Genomic DNA, 19,560 nt, shown 5'->3' on the forward strand with positions numbered 1-19,560 from the left:
TTGCTCACAGCAAAAAAAACCTGTCTGAACCCGTGAACAAACTCCTGCAGTCTCCGTTAGGGAGGGATGAGGGAAGCTGCCTGTGTTTGCTTGGGGGGGAGTCACGTGCGAGCACTGCAGTCCTGTCACTTCCTCTTCATGACGAGGCGCGGCACACACGGAGGAACCACACGGAGTCACCCACCGTACCACCCGATTCGGGTAAGAGTGCAGGTATCGGTGGGTGGCTTATTTGTGGGGGGGGGGCTTATTTTTCATTTTTCTCTAAAAAGGGGGGGCTGTCTTATTTGATGGCCCTGCCTTATCATCGGGGAAACACGGTAGTTCTCCTTCTAAATTTCCAACCTTTCTTTCCAAAGAGTTATTGCAGAATACTGTGGCTTAAGAGTAACAATACAATGTGGCACTATTTACATAATAGCATGTCTACAAAATGTGTTTGTTACATCTTCTTTCAGGTTGTATTGCTTATTTGATCATTGTAATTCTTTCTCTGTAAATGGCAGTAGAGAACGTTTCATATTTTAAAAGAGGTTCTGTCAGTATCTTACGGATTAGCCGGTCAAATCCCGCAGAAGCCAAGGTTAGTCCATTGGGGTGAAATTTGCTGCAGTAAACTTCCCCCTCATGTCCGGACAGCAACATAATAGGTGCTTGAAGGCTGGATGATCTTGGAGGTCCCTAAAGAAAAGAGACATATATAATATAAATATGTATATTTAATTTAAGAATTATCTTAAAGTTACCAGTACGAAAAGAAAAACTGCTGACTTTGCTTACCTAAAATGTTTTACCTTGTCAAGTTGATCAGTTGCTGAAATAGTCTCAGAACAAATAGCCACATGTTCCAGGACAGTGACCATAGTAATAGGGAAACATTGATATTAGGAAATCAAAATTTTAAACCATGAACTTAGAATCATCAAAAGACAGCCCTCACATAAAAGAAGTGTTTGTAAATGGTCAACTTATCCTTTGTTAAAGAAAATCAGTTCTGTTGTAAAGCAATTAGACAAAATGCCTCTTTTTCTCCTAATTCTTTTACTAAATTCTTTTACTCTTTTCCTAAATTCCTAGCTCCAACATTTCAACAGGTCCACATTTGTGTGAAAACATTTATAAATGGTCCCCTTTGTTTAATAGTTGTAATATCAAGTGATAAAATGCATTCAGTGGTAATGTTTACAGATTGCCAAGAAATATACGAGGGCCTAAATAAAGATATTTTTATTTTATTACATTAGAGGTCACATGACAGCTCAATCTTTTTTATTCTCCTTGCGCGCTCAGGACCGAGAGCTCTGGTGACTGTAGATTCCAGTACTGGCAGCAAAACTCCATATGGTTGTTGCTGTCAATCCACAGCTAGTGGTGGACTCGGCGTACTCAGGCAGACAGCTACACCATGTAGGATGACAAAGAAGAGAAGGCTGAATCTTTTATTCAGGGAATTAACCCACCTTGCGTTCTAATTCTGTCCATATTTTTATGCAAAAAGCGGTACACTGTTTTGCATGGAAATTTATTTTACATTGTGGGCCTGTAATTCTTAGGCATAACTCACCGTAATATGTCCAATATTTAATACATTTATTAATAAACTTCAAATAAAAAAAAATAAAATAAGGGTGCATAAAAATACTGAAACCTGTAATATAACTGTACATGAAATTATATATATATTATATAATGATTACTTTGCATTGGACTCAATATAGTTATTTTGTATTGAATCCAATACAAAATAATTTTGAAATTCCTGCCGCGCCTCCCGCACGCACCGACATCACCAAGAACATTTTTGCAATCGCCAGCAGAAGATCAAAGGCAAAGGACATGGCCCCATGATAGGCACGGATGAGCAGGACGCCAATGGGACCAGGTAAGTGGTTTTTATTTACGTTTTTAGCTACCCTGAGTGTGGCTCGGGTTACTGCTTTAAAAATGTCCCCCTCCCCCGAGACACACTCAGGAATACCGCTAGGGGGGGTTAAATCAAATGCAAGCTCTTAGTAGGCAGGCCTTTGTATTTTACAATTGTTCATAGATGTAACAAAGGTCATACAGTTAGATTGTAACATGGGTGACCATTTTATGACCTGGTAAAAAATTACTCCTACAGCTGCTCTCTCAGCTCCTCCAATGACCTACTACTGACTTCCTCACTCATAACCTCATCACACGCACGGCTCCAAGACTTTTCTAGAGCTGCCCCAATTCTCTGGAATGGTCTTCCTCATCCTATTCGCCTTGCTCCTACTTTCTGCTCATTTAAAGAGCCCTCAAAACGCACTATATAAATTCTGTTTAATAATAATAATCCCCAGCCCTTTCTAAGCTCACTGACACAATCATACAAATCACAAGGCAGACATATTCACCTATGTGACCAGCTATAGAGATGTACATGTAGAGGATCAGCATAAGATGGGAATCAGCTATAAAACAGAAGCACCGTTTACCTGGGATTGATATCTACTGCAAGATTTCTGTATAAGAAAGGAAGAAGATTTCCCTTCACTTCCTACCCCTGTGACCCCAGTTTAAATTACACAGAAGCCGTTGTCACTGGGACAGCAAATGGTCTGGATGTCGGTGACCATTAGTGAGAGCAATGCGTGTGATGGGACCATAAAAACCTGACAGAGACTCCAACCCATTTCTGCAATGTTTTACCTGGAAATTACTTTTAATTAAAAAATAAGATGTTTGGTAATAAAGTCTGACTTATGTAAAGTTAACGTCAGAGGACCTGTAACCAATGAGCATTGCTCCCCCCTACATACATTGACACAAAGCTCGCCATTCATCCACTTTTATCACTTACCGATACTACCAATTCATTCCGCGGCTTTTTGGCTGGCACAGCGACCAGCTCCATCCCCTTTCTCTTGCTCTGTTCAATCATCTTCCCTTTTCCTTTACAAATCACCAGAGAATTAACAAAATCTAACAAGCGCTCAACATGCAACCCAACCACACTGTTCCGGCGCCCGCTTATTGCGTCAACAAAGTCCGACTGCCGTATTCCTTGCGCTTCTGGGACTTTAGTCACGTGGTACAAGAAGATGTTAGTAAATGCAGGAGGAGCTGTGGAAGAGCGGACATGTTATTGGCGCTTAACCAGGAAATGGGCGGGGCTATGAATATCCGTGGTGTGTAATTGGTGCAGACCAGTGTTTGTGACTGGTGTGAGCTGATCAGTATGGCGGCGTGTACATGGTAACTATCAATGCTGGGGAACTTTCCTTTTTCACTTCTCGGTAGATTACTAAAGCTAAGCTCTGCCATTGTGATCATTGTATCATTGCATGGGAGGCCAAGGGCCCAGCTACATCCTTCATTCTCTTGCAGGAAACAAAACAGGTAGCATCATTGGTCAGATCTGTGCATGTCACGTGGGAGGATGTACCTGCAGGGTGCTGCTCTGCCAGTACTAACCATGCACAGGGCTTCTCTTTGCCTAATAGTAGGTAACAGGTGCAGGGTTTAAGCCAGGTGGTAAGAAATTGTAGGTGGGTGGCAGGGTGGGTATTGTGTAACCTCTAAAACACAGCTGGGTTATCACTGAAACTTGCCCGGTGGTGTGTCCAGCTTAAAGGGGAAGAACAGTGCGGTGACTACCATCACTGTGAAAGGAAAAGAAAAGTGTCATTTACCTGAAGCCCCAGCAATATTGGACAATAGGATGTAATTCAGACAGGAAGAGGTACAGGTAGACCCCGGGTTACATATGAGATAGGGACTGTAGGTTTGTTCTTAAGTTGAATTTGTATGTGAGTTGGAACAGGTACATTATTTAAATGATGTTTGTCTCAACATATTATTAGGGAGTGTGCTGTTAGTTACTATATAAATCTTCACTGTGAGATCACAACCAAAGCAAAAAAAGAAAAAAATCTTTATGGAGCCTAGACATTCATTAACTTCTGGAGTAAGCTGTGCTTTGATATGCAAAAAGAAACAACTGCCGAGTTTGTCTTGGTCATTAAAGAGTTCCAAGAGGCTGCAGAAAGAGCTCACCCCCCTAAGATCACCCACAACCTCAGCTGTGTTTAGCAAAAAATTTCTTCTGCAAGTCATACAAACTGCCCCCCTCCCGCTCCCAAGCCTCTGTTCCTGTTCGTATCTAGGAGGCGTTCGTATGTCGGATGTCCTTAACCCGGGGACTACCTGAATCTCTTATGGGAAGTGAAGGCATTAATGCATTTTCCTTTTATTTACCTCCTGAATTTGGTATCAGACACATGCTGAACAATGAAGCTCTTCACGTTTCCTCATTAGGCTCCCATGGGCTTCAGAAAGAGATGACTGCCTTTCATTTTAGCAACTGTCCAGCAATCCTGTAAGTGCAGAATTTGACAATGCTTTTTGATTGTGAAAAAAAAAGTTTTTTTTCTGTATTTACAGATAATTACAACAGAATTCTTGCAAACAATTTAGAGTCAGCAGGTGCCAACTCACCTAAAAAAGCAATGGATAATATACCAGAGCTGTATGATATCTTCCAAGGAGAGGTAAACATTAAACTGTCGTAATAGGTGTGAAATGATTGTGCACATGGGATTGGCAGCAGATCTTATCTACAATATAGCCAGGAGTTGGGTGAGCAGGTGTAATACTGGTTGTCTTCTAACTCATAACAATGCCTCTCATTATTTTACAGTACAGGGTAGGGAAGCAGTTAACATGCAGTAAAGGTGCCATAATCACAAAGATGTGCATACATTGTGAGATCTGTGTTTGTGAAACTGAGCATATGAGTACACTCTACCCCTTGGATGGAACTTGCAGTGTATTGCCTTTAATAACCTTGCGTGAAGTAAAAAGGAAAAGTATAAATTTAATCACAAACATTCTTTGTTTTACAAATAAACAAGGGATGCATGGGGCACATATGACTCTATTGGACCTATTTAGAATTATGTATGTTTACACAGGATACAACTGAATCTATATAGAAAAATGCTTAAACATTTATTAATAGACTGATATTGAACATATGCATGTTTCAGGCTTTTAGGTGAAGAGAATCAGTAAAACATAAAAACAAATAGTTTAATGTTCCACCAATGGGATATTATAAATTGTTTGTAGGAATTATTTCAGAATTACTGAACCAAAAAATAATTTTAGGTATTTTCTAGTGTAGTAACCATAAAAAAAGAAAAAAAAAAAACCTTTCTGCTCTCGAGACCTTCTATCTTAGTGCCATTTATTTCTGGGACCAGAGATGGACACTCCCCACCACTGAAGACAGGGATGGCAATGACAGCCAACATTGGGTCTTGCACTTGCCATAATATTCAAATATACAAACATTTTGCTTAAAGTTCTACTTAAAAATAGACAACGAGGGAACTATTGAAAGTGATTTTCTGTTTACAGTATATGAATAGATGTGTTTTAATACAGCTAAACCAATGTCTTCTCTACAGGTTGCAAATGTCACAGATTATGGAGCATTTATTAAAATTCCAGGCTGTAGAAAGCAAGGTGAGGCCTACTACTCAGAATACCTTTATGCAGATATATGTAAAAAAAAAATAATAATGAACCTTTTCTCATTTACTTCCCAGGCCTTGTTCATAAAACACACATGTCGTCTGCTCATGTTGATCGACCTTCAGAAGTAGTAGATGTTGGTGAAAAAGTCTGGGTCAAGGTTATCGGTAATGAGGTAATTTTAATTTTTTGTATTCCCGGTTCCCATTCTGGAATACCTAAAATCTTCATGACCTCCCATTAGGTTTAAAGACGGTACAGACTTTTCTTTTTGGTGTTGAGTTTGCAGATGACAGCTAGTCAAATCCCAGTGTTTTTATTTCAGGTAAAAGATGGGAAGCAGAAAATCTCCTTATCAATGAAGGTTGTGCACCAAGGAACAGGAAAAGATATAGATCCAAACAATGTGGTGCTAGAGTAAGTGATTAGATTATTTTTAGATTGTCCAAAAGAAAGTGATTTACTGAAATAGAAGGCATTTACTACATTCATCTGTTTTTGTTAGACAGGATGAAAGAAAAAGAAGAGAGTTTAGGGACTACAGCAAACAGAAGATAACATTGGAGGCTGTGCTGAACACGGTCTGTAACAAATGTGGCTGTAAAGGTATGTTAGTCTGTCTCATTTTCTGGTACAACAACTAGCAGTTGTAGCGTGTATTACAGGCCAGCTTCTTTCTTGTCTTCTGAGTACTTACCCACCTTTCCTAAAAAAAAAAAAAAAACATGGAATCTGCCATTGCTGACTTCTCTTTAGAAGAACAACATAAGAAGCAGGGAAGAGCAGCCTTCATAATTCTAACATGAAAAGTACTTAACTGTTAGAGTATTTCAGTATTATCCACTCATGTGTAAACAGGGGATCTTTAAAAGCCTTTCCTGTCAAAACACTGATGTTTGTCTCGGTGCAATGATCCAGGGAAACAAATATATTAGAAATATAATTACTATTGTTTATCTGCGGATCACTTTGATCCATTTGGATGAAACCATAGTGATGTCAGTTAAAGCAATCTGGTAAGGTAAAATTCTTAGGGGTGCATTTATAAATTATTCATCTGTTAATTTAACTAGATTCAGCCAGTATTCTTTTGATAATTGGCCCCTAGGTGGCAGAATGAGTCTGGATAGTGTGAATGATCAAACAGCCAAATAGATGGGCAAAAAATGTATAAATTCTACCCTTGGTTTATCCTTATCATTGCTAATACATCTTTATTCTCCCTCCCCCCCCCTAACTATTATTTTTCTTCAAGTTTTTAAAGATGATCTAACCATTTTAATTTATTTTTGTAATTAAAAATATTCTTTTGCAATATGTTGTAGTAGAACCATAAGGTTAGTTTATTTAATTGTATATGAAATTCACATATTGTACCTGGAGCATTGCTAAACTTCAAATTCGCTGGTTTCTAAATTGATCCCTTAGTATAATTTTAAACAGTACAGAAACAATAATATATACTGTACTATACATACACATATTATATTTACATATCCTGCTGGTGAAATGAGTTTACAGCTCATGGCATTTAATTAAAGGCTGAGTATACTTATGAGTGAGATACAAATAATGCAGTTTGTTGGTGGATGTGGGTTTGTATTTTATCCCTTTTGTTTAAAAGTGGTGGAGATGTACATCTTTGATTGATTTGATTGAAATAAAAATCTTTGCTTTTTTTATTTGGCTTGCTTTTTTAGGGCACTTTGCAAAAGACTGTTTTTTGCAGCCTGGAGGCACAAAATACGCTTTAGTACCAGAAGAGGATGAGGAAGATCAAACAAATAGTGAAAAAACGGCAAAGAAGAAAAAGAAGGTAGTTGACATTTACAGATCGTTCAGTAAGGTTGTACTGCCCACCAAAAACCAGTGGCACGAGTTCAGCCAAAAAAGCAGTATACAAAAATATAAATTTAGAACAGGTGTGTGTTTATTTTATATGTTTAGGTTTATACGATGAATCCAACATTTGCTGCAAAAAATAAATGTATATGCCCTGCTGGGGAGAGTATTCTGCCGCTGCTTTTATCAAAGAAGGATCTAGGTAGTAGCCTCTGAACTTGACCCACTTCAGTCCTAATCTGTAAGGAATGTTGAAAACCACCCCATCTTAAGGTTACGTAAATACACTAGATAATTGTTGCTCAAGTCGAATGGCCGTGCTTGTCTTAGACAAATATCTAGCATGTGTTCAGCAGTCCCCTGATGATGTCTATCAATCTGCCTCGTCCAATTGATGAATATCTGTGCATAAATGTCAGCTGTTTTTCCAATTAGGGAGAGCACAGCGACATGATACTAACTTTTACCCCACCCCTACCATAGAACAGAACAGCACTGTGTGTAAGAAAGATAATTTTAGGAGACACAAATGTGACATTCATAAAGGGTGTAAGGCACGCATGCTTTTAAATCAGATGGTCAGCTCTGCACAAAAAATCTGAACGTTTTATCTTCCATATGTTGAAGTTCAGGGCAATCATATAAAATATTCTCCCTAAAGCTCCCTAAAGTCTACCTCCAAAAAGTCATTGAGACGCTTCTCTGCTTTGGTTCGCTATCTGCGAGGATGGAGACTGTAATCCTTTGGCACAATATTCTAGGGCAAAAGGCAATGAGAAAAAAATGTCAATCTGATGGTGGTTTTAAAATGATTGGCCTTGTTTTCTGTATAGGGATTATCAGGTTGCTGTCCTAAATATGTATTATACTTATTTTTTTCTCATTTCCAGGAAGTATCCAGAATTTTCTGTAATGGTCCTGGTGTGCACTTTGATGTTGTATTTGTTTAATTTTAGTTCACAGAAGATCTTGTTTTACATAAGAACTATTCTGTTTTCTTTCACAGCATGAAAAGAAGAGAAAAAAGCGTAGCCGAGAAAAGGAAGATTCCTCAGATTCTGAGAGCTCGTCGACCTCCAGTTCTGATAGTGACTCTGCGCCTGCCAAAAAGAAAAAACGACATGCAGAGAAGAGCAAAAAAAGCTCAAAGAAAAAGAAGAAGCATAAAAAACACAAACAAAGACACTGAATTAAAAGGCACGGTTTATTTTCATTGATTTCTTCCGTAGTGTGGCTACATATTTCATGCAAAGCTACAGGAATTTATTTTTCTCACACACATCAAATTCTTGACTTCAGTAAGATATATAGGGATAGTTAGTGCTTTTTGATAATTACAATTTTACTTTTTCAGTAAACTGGACTCCAGACATACAAAATTTTATGCTGCTCTCAGATCAACAACAAATCTTTGAATGTATTGGCTTTTTTTTTTCAGAAAGAAAAATACAACATTATTGTTTCTCAATAAACAACCACACATTACAAATCAACTTGTTCATCAGGGTCATGTTTCAATGCAATGTGTAAACCAGACAGAGAACACAAATGATAAAACAGAACACAAAAAGAAAAAACAAATAATAAACCTTTTCCTACAAAAACTTTTATGTGTACTTTTCATATAAATATTGCATCTGGGTATAGATTTGCAGTGTCAAGGAGTTATCAGAGGCACTCTTTGGATCTGTTGCTTATGAGGTTTGTAAGAAGTCTGGAAAATTTAGACTTTTATTTTTATACTATTAAGTAGCAGTTTAAAATATACCACCATTAACCAATAATATTGGACATGCATATTAGGAAAATGAAGAGTTAGTCTACATGATAGGATGGTTTTATCAAAAAAATATACCATTCTCTAAGTGTAGTAGAGGTTGCTAATTTCTACTGCACAGCTATTCATTTCCTTCTATAGTTTATAGAATAAATGGAATAATACTCATGAAAGATCTGAGATTTCACACCACTAGGGAGTAATCTGTTCACGCTTGGTGCTACTTAATGCTTTATATTGAACTGATTTGAGCCAGCCCCTCTTTTCTGGTATAATTTAATTGTACCTGGTCTCTGCCAAAGTGCATCTGAACCATGTGTCATTTTTAAGGTATTTATAGAACCAGGACCCAGAATTGTATTCATATTTCAATATTCTAAATCTGATATTTTGATATAATTGATGTGTGTACCTCATTTTAAACAGGATTTATATAGCGCCAACATATTACGCAGCACTGTACAATAAAAAGGGGTTGCAAATGACAGACAATAACAGAAAGAGAAGACCCTGCCCCAAAGAGCTTACATACTAGGAGCCATGTAAGGTCCTTTTATCAATCTGAGGAATTCAGGTAAAAGAAATAAAGCAATATTTAAGATCCACAAATTCTGTTTTAATACTTGTAATGTGGTGTTTGGAATGTTAATACAATTTGGGTCCTAAATGACAATATTTAGGGTTGGATAGGATTCATATGATAAAAATATTGCATAGCTAGCAGTGTACAGGTTTGTTATCCACATTTTCAAATCAGTTTTGATGCTAACAACACAGCTCAAAAATCACTTGCCAAGGATTTTTCAATATATTTAGTGTATTTTAGGTCTGTTGAATCCAGAAATTCCATCAGTTTAATTGAATTGGCTCTAGTTCTTGTGATACAGGAATCGGAATAGACGATGTAACCACCAACAAATGTTAACAGCATATTATCAATCTTTATTTACACCAATGTTTTGCATTTTATATAATACATGTAGCAATATTTTTTTAAACTTTCATTTGCCTTCTTTTTATTCATTTTCTTTTTTTACAGAAATCTGAGTTCTTCATAAAGAAGTTTAAATTACCCTAATATATTTTGCTACATTTGTGGTGAAATTTCCCAGCAAAAACAGAGAAGAAACATTACAGAATTTGTGAAACAAGCATATCTTGCATATTTTGGTATTAAACTGTGGGACCAAGATAAGTATTGGGCTCCCTATATGGTATGCAAAACTTGTGTAGATTGTCTATGTCAGTGGAAAATTGAAAAGTATGAAATTTGGTGTACCTATGGTATATCATCATAATTATTGTTTTTTTTTTTGTGCTGTGAATGTAAAAGGTTTCAATTGTTACAAGAAAAACAAGTGGGAGTTCCCTGATTTTAAATCAGCAAGACGACTTGTGCCGCATGGTGCTGCTGTTCCCATACCAGTGTTCAGTACACTCGCTGATATTCCTGTATCCAACATGAAGAATATACAGGGTTTGGAGTGTAATCCAGGAGTTAGCAGTGGAAGTGAATATGAAGGAAGTGTTTCATCAAACAAGCAGTTCTCCCAAGAAGAGCTCAATGATTTAATATGTGACCTATGTCTGTCAAAACAAGCATCTGAACTTTTAGCATTCAGGCTAGAAGAAAAGAACCGTCTGAGTCCAGAAGTTAAAATAACGGTTTATAGGACAAGAGAGGTGACACTCCTACCATATTTCAGTGATGATGGAGACTTTGTGTACTATTGTAACATTCCTGGACTACTAGCCCATATGGGAGTACCGGAATACCGAGCAGAAGACTGATGGCTTTACATGAACAGTTCCACTCAAAGTTTGAAATCTGTTTTACTGCATAATGGCAACTGCTATGCATCAATTCCAATTGGTCATTCAACAAAACTTAAAGCAGAATATAAAAATATCAAAATGGTCTCACAAAAGCGTTGCTATCATGAACACCAATGGCCCATATGTGTTGATTTGAAGATGTGAACTTCCTACTTGGACAGCTAAGGGGATACACAAAGTACCCATGTTTCATCTGCTTGTGGGATAGTGGAGCAAAGCAGGATCACTGGAAAAAAGTGACATGGCCTCCAAGGGAAAACATGAAAAAAGGTGCAGCGAACATCATGAACGAGCCAATGGCTGACAAAGAAAAATCATTCTCCCTCCACTACACATAAAGTTAGGATTAATTAAGCAATTTGTTAGAGCTCTGAACAAGGACAGTGATTGCTTCAAATACATTTATAGATTCTTCCCTGAATTAAGTACTGAAAAATTAAAGCAGGAATCTTTGATGGACCCCAGATTCAGAAACTGAGAAATGATTCAATATTCACAAGTTACATGTCTGATACTAAAGCTTCTGCCTGGCACAGATATGTCATGGTTGTCAAGAACTTCTTGGGTAACCATAAAGCACAAAATTATGAAGAACTGGTACAAAACTTGCTCTTAAACTTTACAATTTGGGTGCTACTATAAGTATAAAGGTATACTATCTCCATAGCCATTTGCAAAGATTTCCAGAAAACCTTGGTGATTTTATTGAGGAACAAGGGGAGAGGTTCCATCAAGATATAAAGGTGATAGAAAAAAAGGATCAGGGCAGATGGATAGACACATGATGGCAGACTATTGCTGGAGCCTTTAATATGATTGTCCTGATCATCAGGATAAAAGGAAATCGTACAAATTGAGTTTTTCAATGGTTTATTTGTGATTGGTTCTGTAAATATACTGAATATAGAATATATTGACATTAAGTATTTCAAAAATTTAATTTTGTATACGTAGGCATATCTAGTTTATTTTGCTAAATTTTCATGTTTCATTAGTTTTCTATGAGGTTAATATTTAGGTCATTATTTCAAAAACTAGAGCCAATCTAGCAAAACCAGGACCATATCTGGAATTATATACACTGCACAAAATAAATAATACCCATTTTCAAGAGGGTGCTCACTATGAATGCACATAAAACAAGGCAAAGCTGGAGGTTTTTTTTAAAAAAGAAGAACTATTGGAACAATATTATAGGATATGTAGAGCAGAACCTGTAACCTTTAGTAGACAATATTTTGGTTCACATTGTAAATCTAATTTATCCATAGAAAAGATTATTGATTTCTCTGAATTTCCTTGAGATATGTTTATTCTATTTCTCCCAAGAGGGTTTCACATTGCACTGATCTCCCAAATTCCTTGTTAGTTTTATAAGTTCAACCATTTTCAGGGCCCAAGAAACTAATATTCAAAAATCAGGCACGGTCACGTGCCCAAATTCCAAGTGCCAAATTATAAGTGCAGTGGGAATTATTCCAGAAAATTGAACCAGGAATTGGAACAGGTTTGGACTCACCATTACACTCTGCAATTCCCATCTCATGCCTTTTGGACTGACTCATCCTTAAGTTTCCACCTGTACTCCAACTAAACCTCTGCTACTGCCATTCTTAACTGCTATTTTACCAAGCTATCTCTCTGACTGATTCATTTCTATCCCACACCTGGGACTCGACAAGCTGACAAACCTCCATACAACCCATACTACAGCTACCACTCACAGTTTGGACTTCAGTTTGCCAGATTGTTAAATGTGCTCCTGTGATTTACCATCATCTGTTACAATGTATAATTCACCCTGTACCCTCTTTACTGGTTCTTTTCCCTCTCCTAAACTAAACCATCTTCTCATAAACTAACCTCCATCCACAATTTTCTCCTCTCTAAATCCCTGAACTTTCTGGCTCCCACTGAAACTTGGCTTTCCTCCTCAAACTTTGCCACTGCTGCTGCTCTCTCCTCTGGAGGCCTGCACTTTACACAAGACACTTTACACTAGACTCACCAACTACCTGAGCACCAACTCTCTCCTTTGACCCTCTCCAGTCTGGCTTTTGAGCTGCCCATTCCACCGAAACAGCCCTTAATAAAGTGGCCAATGACCTCATCAGAGCTAAGTCTCAAGGCAACTTTTCCCTTGATCTCCCTTGACTTTTCCTAGATCTTTCCTCCGCTTTTGACTTTGTTAATCACCCCCTTCTAACACAAATCATGCACTCCATTGTTATCAGTGACACTGCTCTCTCTTGGTTTGCTTCCTATCTGTCTGACCGCTCCTTTCAAGTTTCTTTCAATGGTAATTCCTCCTCTCCTACTCTCCTCCCTGTTGGTGTTCCCAAAGGGTCAGTCCTTGGACTGGTTCACTTTTCTCTGTACACCTCCTCTCTCGGTAGTCTCATATCTTCCTTTGGCTTACAGTACCATATTTATGCTGATGACACTCAAATCTATCTGTCCACCCCTGACTTGTCTTCCTCAATCCTGGTGTCAGGGTTTCTACCAACAAGGACAGGAAGGAGACCAGCGCTGGCAGCATACACTATAAAGCCACAAGTCTGGGATAAGTTAAGTGCATTTATTGGAAGTAAATGCATTCAAAACAACAGAAAACAGTGAACATACAGTGACAGCAACTATTTACAAATATATACAAGGGGCAACAATATGAAGAGCAAGGGCAAGATTGCAGAAAGCAAATGGCCAGAGCATCAGCATGGATTTAAGCACAAGATTCCAGGTCCAATGCTAAGGCAATGAGAGGCTTGTGAAGGCAGAATATATAGGCCTAGGAGGTGAACCTGCAGTAAGCCACCTGCTGGTTGCCTGTGGAAGCACATGCAAGGCATGCCCAACTATAGTGCCACCAGTAGGCAACATAAGGAGCTGCAGGGTTCCTGAGACCTGGACAAGGTTTTTAAGCTGCACATCAGGCATCTCGCCATGGATGTCTGACAGATTTCTGAAACTCATCCTGGATAAAACAGAACTCTAAATCTCCCCCTAATATATTTCTAACTGTTATTACACTGTTATTGGTCCCTCCCCTCAGGCACATTGTCTTGGCCTTTGATTCTGACCTCTCATTTACCCCTCATATTCAGTCATTTTCACCTGTGCAATATCTCTAAAATCTGCCCCCACCTGTCCCCAGAGACCACCAAACTCCTTGTACACGCTCTTATCATCTCTCATCTGGACTACTGTAACATCCTCCTCTCTGGTATTCCACTAACCCGACTCTCTCCTCTACAATCTATCATGAATGCTGCAACCAGACTCATCCATCCTTCCCACCGCTCATCTTCTGCTGACTTACATTTCACCTTAGAATCAAATTCAAATTCCTGTGCTTTGCTTCAAAATCCCTCCACAGTTCTTGTCCCACTTTTTGACCTGGTAAAAAAAATACACCCCGCATTTGCTCTCTTCGCTCCTTCAATGACCTATGGCTCCAAGACATTTCTAGAGCTGCCCCAACTCTCTAGAATGGTCTTTCTCGTCCTATTCAGCTTGTTCGTACTTTCTGTTCCTTTAAAAGAGCACTCAAAACCCACCTTTTCAAAACTGCCTACCCATCTTCTTCTGTCTCCTAAAACCCTCACTACTTCCAACCATTTCATTTCCCCCCTCCTATTGTGTGATACTTCCCCCACCTCCTAGATTGTAAGCTCTTTGGGGCAGGGTCCTTTCGTCCTCCTGTGTCCCTGTATCTGTCTGTCATTTATTATACAGAGCTGCGTAATATGTTGGCGCTATATAAATCTTGATTAATAATATTATTATTATTAATATTAATAATGATAATATTATTAATAATAATAATAACAACAATAGGGGTTGAGAGGAGACTTATATTTGATAACTGAAACTGCATAATCTTTTGTCATATTCCCTTGTTTAAAACCAATAAAAACATTGTATTTGCCTTAGGCTATTGGCAAAAAAACACAATAGATTCACACAAATCAGTTTTAAAACCAGGTTTTATGTTTCTGCACTTGGGGAATTTGTTTTTTTTGCACTTGTGACACATTGACTCTTGTGCATGCATTATTGGTCGGGTATCAATTGATTGAACAATACAACTTTCTGGGTCATGACTAAGCTGTAGGCAGTATTGGTTATTCATACGCTTTCCATGGTTGTGCGAAATAACAGTCGTGACATAACAGGAAACAGACGTGAAGCTTGGTGGGAAGAACAGTACAGATCAGCGGGATTTTGGACATTCATTAAATGTCATTGGACATGTTCATTGTGCTGGGGATTCCAGATTCACCATGGCAGCAGCTGCATACTGAAAATGATGTGAATGAAATGCCATGTGTCTGCAGCAGCTGGCGTATTGATGGTCCTTGTCAGAAGACCCACACGTTTATAATGAAGGCTATTTGTTTCTTTGTGGTGTACTGCCTTTAGACTCATGGTAACAATTTTTATTTTCTAAATTTGTACTCAGCAGGTTAAAGTACTTCCACACCTAATATTTGTGTATTATTTTCAAATTTGAATTGCTACAAACAGGTGTCAATAGGCTTCCAACATGAGGGTTTAGGAAACTATAACATTAAACCCTGTCATTGATGCAGGTTTTAGATCACTACAGAAAAAAAACAGCAGTAACTCAATAGAGTAATACTTGTAATTATAGCATTCAGTATATGAATCTTTTTTTGTTTAGTGTGCCCTTATTTACATTTTTTCACCTTTAACATGCAGACAGCAAAAGAAACAGCTGGGACAAACACAGTGGCAGAGCTTACAATGGTCACTTTTAATTCACATGGTAATTTATGATCTTTTTTCATGGTATGAGCTGGCGGATCCTGCACCCACAATATCGCTTTACCGGCTTCCACAGTGATTGGTGACACTGCCAGGTGGCTCATCAGACCCCGCTCTTCAGTGCCCTACGCCCCAGAGTGAGCAGATTAGCTTGAATTCCCGCTGTAGCAGAGACATGGGCGGCCATCTTGACCAAGTGGCGCCTAAGAGCTTTCACAGGACATCATGGCTTTCTTCAACCTGGATTCCCCTCATCCCTGCCACAATCCAGCTCCATCCTTCTAACACCAGGGCAAACTACCGAGGAGTAAGGCTCAAAGCACCAGTGGATCCCATCCACTCCATCTGGGATTTATATTATCCCACATAAGGTATTCCTCTAAATATTGTACTTGGAACCTTTCCTACTTTGCTGTTTTCTAATTAGGGGGCCGCATTACATGGTCAGGATATTACCTATCTGCAGTTTCCTAACCTGCATGCTTTATCCTACATTTGGACAACACTCTATTATTGGATACTTGCACCTGTACACTGCTACAGCCATACTTAGAGTGCTGCTACTCCTCATTATATATCACAGCACTGCTACTGTTACTCATCCTAACTGGCATAAGCCACATCTCTGCACACTGCTGTTCACCAAGTGCTGGGACCGGATTCTCTCCTAGCAATTCACAGAAAATTACAGTTTTGGTTTCTTTTGGGACTTAATACTAATCCATGGGTTCTACCAACCTGAGCTGATTTTTTCCCAGACATGAAGGAGGGGCCCCCCTAGGAGATTACCACTCACCTCTGACAGCTACTGATAACACCGCCAAGGACCTCACGACTACACCTTTTGAAAACTAGATAATACCATACAACAAGACCAGTACACTGGTGCTGAAGTGTGGACATTACTTTATAATAACACCTATAAATACTTTATTTTAGGGCTTGAGGCACCTACTATGCTCGGCTAACCCTCCCGCGTGGGGGCCTCCACCCCCACCAGGCCCTAAATATTATTTAATTAGCATGGGCAAGTGGGTCCACCTTGATCAGGTGGGTTTTATGCCCGGCAGGGAGGCTAGACACAACACGACCCAGGAATTAAACCGGATAAAGCATGCCACATCCAAACAAATCCCTTTAATTCTATTGTCAACAAACGCTGAAAAGGCCTTTGATCGGGTTGACATTCTGCGCCCAATTGCAATCCTAGAACCCTCCCAAAAACTTCTGCAACCTCTGTGAAAAACTCTCATTACTTTGCCTTAATAAAACTAAGGCTGCTCTGTCTAAATGCAGGAGAATGTTCTATGAGCATGGCAGGAAGAGCGACAGCATGTTAGCCAACACACTCCATGCACATAAAACTCGCTCATTTATCCCATTTCTCACGGACAGTAGCGGATGTAAACCCTACCAAAGACATAGCGGAATCTTTCGCCATTACTGTGAGAGACTTTACAACATCTCAGGACCTCTCTCTCCGACTAATTCAAGAGAGAGAGCGCATCTGATCAAAGCCTATCTCTGCCTTTTATTATTAATATTATTATTATTATTACACAGGATTTATATAGCGCCAACATATTACGCAGCCCTGTACATTAAATAGGGATTGCAAATGACAGATGAATACAGACAGTGATATAGGAGGAGAGAATCCTGCCCTGAAGAGCTTACAATCTAGAAGGTGGGGGAATTTCACACACAATAGGATGGGAGATATGTAGTGGTTGGAAGTAGTGATGGTTTCAAAAGACAGAAGAAGACGGGTAGGCAAGTTTGAAAAAATGGGTTTTGAGCGCTCTTTTAAATGCTTTGACAAATGCCCTCCCTCTCTGGGTATAAGAGAAATATGCTAGAGGCACAGATTACCACTGAGGAACTTTGAGTGGCTAGGAGAGATACCCCTACTGGAAAGACACCCAGCCGGGTGGCTTGCCCCTATCATACTATAAAACTTTCAATTTCAATCAAGCAATTTGGCTCCCCATTTTATCCCTGTCTATAATTATACAACTGAAGGTTGCCGGTTTTTTCTTTACTCTCTCCGAGCTACTATTACAATGATCCCTAAAGAAGGCAAAGACCCTTCATCATATGCAAGGTATCACCCCATTTCCCTTCTTAACCAAGATCTAAAGCTTTTTGCGAAGATTCTTGCTTCCAGACTGATCAAGGTCATGTGTGACCTCGTCCACCTTGATCAGGTGGGTTTTATGCCCGGCAGGGAGGCTAGACACAACACGACCCAGGTACTAAACTGGATACAGCATGCCACATCCAAACAAATCCCTTTCATTCTATTGTCAACAAATGCTGAAAAGGCCTTTGATTGGGTTGACTGGCTCTACATGGATAATACCTTGCTACATATAGGCCTTGGACTGCAAATTTTATCATGGATCTGGGCTATATACTCTCATCCCACAGCCACGGTCAGAGTAAACGGGCTACAGTCGACCCTTCTATGTATCTGTAATGGCACACGGCGGGGGTGTCCCTTGTCTCCTTTGATTTTTATTTTGACGTTGGAACCCCTTCACGCAAAATTCGTGCCTCCACCTCCATTGAAGCACTGGAAGTGGGTGTACAATTTAGAAAATAGCCGGCTAGGAGGATGACTTTCTATTCGGCGTCACTAACCCCACTGTTTCATTACTAAATATCATGGCTGCTTTAAGCGAATATATCTCCCTGTGCAATTTTAAAATAAATTATACCAAGCCAGCTGCACTAGTCATATCATTGCCTGCCTCTATTGGTGCCCATCTCAAACAATCATTTGCCTTCCAATAGGAAGATCATGCGATTACATATCTAGGGATAAAATACCCTAAGTGCTATTTGAAGTGTACACTCGACATTACCTCCTGCTGCTTTCCACGATGAATGAAGATCTAGAAAGGTGGCATAAAACGACTTTTTGTTGGTTGGGACGTATTAGTGTTATAAAAATAAACATTCTCCCCTGACTCCTGTACATTTTTTAAACCCTTCTGATAAAAGTCTCACTTCGAGACTCTCCCGCTATATATGGAGTGACAAAGCTCCTAGACTTTGCAGAACTTTACTTATGCAATCTAAATCTGAGGGGGCTCCCAAATATGTTCCACTACTATCTAGTGGTACATTTGATGGGAGTCTTGGATTGGTGTCAAAATCCAGGTTCTAAACAATGGGTGTGACTTGAACAAATGTCTTGTCCAACTTCACTACACCTTTTGCCATGGCTGCTTTTGGCGGTTCTACCGGAAATTAGGTCCCACCCTACGGTTGGCCATACATGGGAATTGGCGATAAGGAATTTTCACCAAATTTGCTCCTCTCGCCCTCTCCATCGCGCCTCTTCCCTTTTCTGGGTAACCCGTCCTTTTCCCCAGGTGTGGAGGACGGGAAGTTCCTAGATTTACTGTCCATGGGTATGTGTAGGGAAAAGCATTTTATTTGCTTAGGCAGGTGGACAGGATGAGAGGAGCTAGGGGATAGTACAGGCGAATTTGGCCCGGACTTTTGGAGATCCTTGCAACTCTCACATTTTTTACAAACTCTTCGACCAGCCTCGACTTACTGCAGACCTTTAACTCCCTTCGAACAACTGTGTACAGGAGGGAGGCATTCGACATGCCTTGTCCACTGTATACGGGCTACTATTAGCTTCACCCCTTGAATACACACCTACGTTCCTCCAGTCCTGGGAAGCAGACCAAGGTCTCTCACCCTCTACAGAACAAAATAAACATATCCTGTACTGGATGCACAATGCATCTATAAGCAGCAGATCTCAAGAAACCCACCTAGTCTCACAGTGGTAT

At 39.3% G+C, this 19,560-nt stretch overlaps 2 protein-coding genes across 6 annotated transcripts in view; one reads left to right on the top strand and one right to left on the bottom strand.

Moving 5' to 3' along the window:
- Window positions 1-3,020, bottom strand: part of SNRNP40 (small nuclear ribonucleoprotein U5 subunit 40) — a 13,156-nt gene extending 10,136 nt beyond the window's left edge. The window contains exons 1-2 of one of the 2 annotated variants that reach the window (XM_072420728.1): window positions 2,828-3,020; window positions 552-681 (exon numbers count right to left, since the gene is read on the bottom strand). In XM_072420728.1, coding sequence (XP_072276829.1) covers window positions 552-681; window positions 2,828-2,908 — 211 coding nt within the window. In that variant the 5' untranslated portion in view covers window positions 2,909-3,020. Of the gene's footprint in view, window positions 1-551; window positions 682-780; window positions 1,822-2,827 lie in introns of those variants that run through there. The other variant, XM_072420736.1, reaches the window with a different exon arrangement.
- A 63-nt stretch (window positions 3,021-3,083) lies between these two features.
- On the top strand, window positions 3,084-10,356 carry ZCCHC17 (zinc finger CCHC-type containing 17). 4 transcript variants are annotated; one of them, XM_072420756.1, is made up of 9 exons: window positions 3,084-3,222; window positions 4,411-4,517; window positions 5,439-5,496; window positions 5,580-5,680; window positions 5,831-5,922; window positions 6,011-6,111; window positions 7,206-7,321; window positions 8,354-8,544; window positions 10,164-10,356. In XM_072420756.1, exons 2-8 carry the CDS (start codon window positions 4,476-4,478, stop codon window positions 8,534-8,536), a joined length of 693 nt encoding a protein of 230 aa, XP_072276857.1. In that variant the 5' UTR covers window positions 3,084-3,222; window positions 4,411-4,475; the 3' UTR covers window positions 8,537-8,544; window positions 10,164-10,356. The 4 variants fall into 4 exon arrangements, with proteins under 4 accessions (XP_072276857.1, XP_072276849.1, XP_072276865.1 ...); XM_072420748.1 differs by lacking the exon at window positions 10,164-10,356 and having other exon boundaries at window positions 8,354-8,951; XM_072420764.1 differs by lacking the exon at window positions 10,164-10,356 and having other exon boundaries at window positions 7,206-7,427; window positions 8,354-8,486.
- Window positions 10,357-19,560: the final 9,204 nt, after the last annotated feature.

The sequence above is a fragment of the Pyxicephalus adspersus genome, chromosome 1 (genome assembly GCF_032062135.1).
Source record: "Pyxicephalus adspersus chromosome 1, UCB_Pads_2.0, whole genome shotgun sequence".
NCBI lineage: Eukaryota > Metazoa > Chordata > Amphibia > Anura > Pyxicephalidae > Pyxicephalus > Pyxicephalus adspersus.

What these genes read in the sequence shown, in the direction of transcription:
- ZCCHC17 (XM_072420756.1), top strand. Translation starts at nt 4,476, where the DNA reads ATGGATAATATACCAGAGCTGTATGATATCTTCCAAGGAGAG. An exon ending in ATGATATCTTCCAAGGAGAG is followed by an intron (nt 4,518 to 5,438) that starts GTAAACATTAAA and finishes TCTTCTCTACAG; the next exon opens with GTTGCAAATGTCACAGATTA. An exon ending in CCAAACAATGTGGTGCTAGA is followed by an intron (nt 5,923 to 6,010) that starts GTAAGTGATTAG and finishes TGTTTTTGTTAG; the next exon opens with ACAGGATGAAAGAAAAAGAA.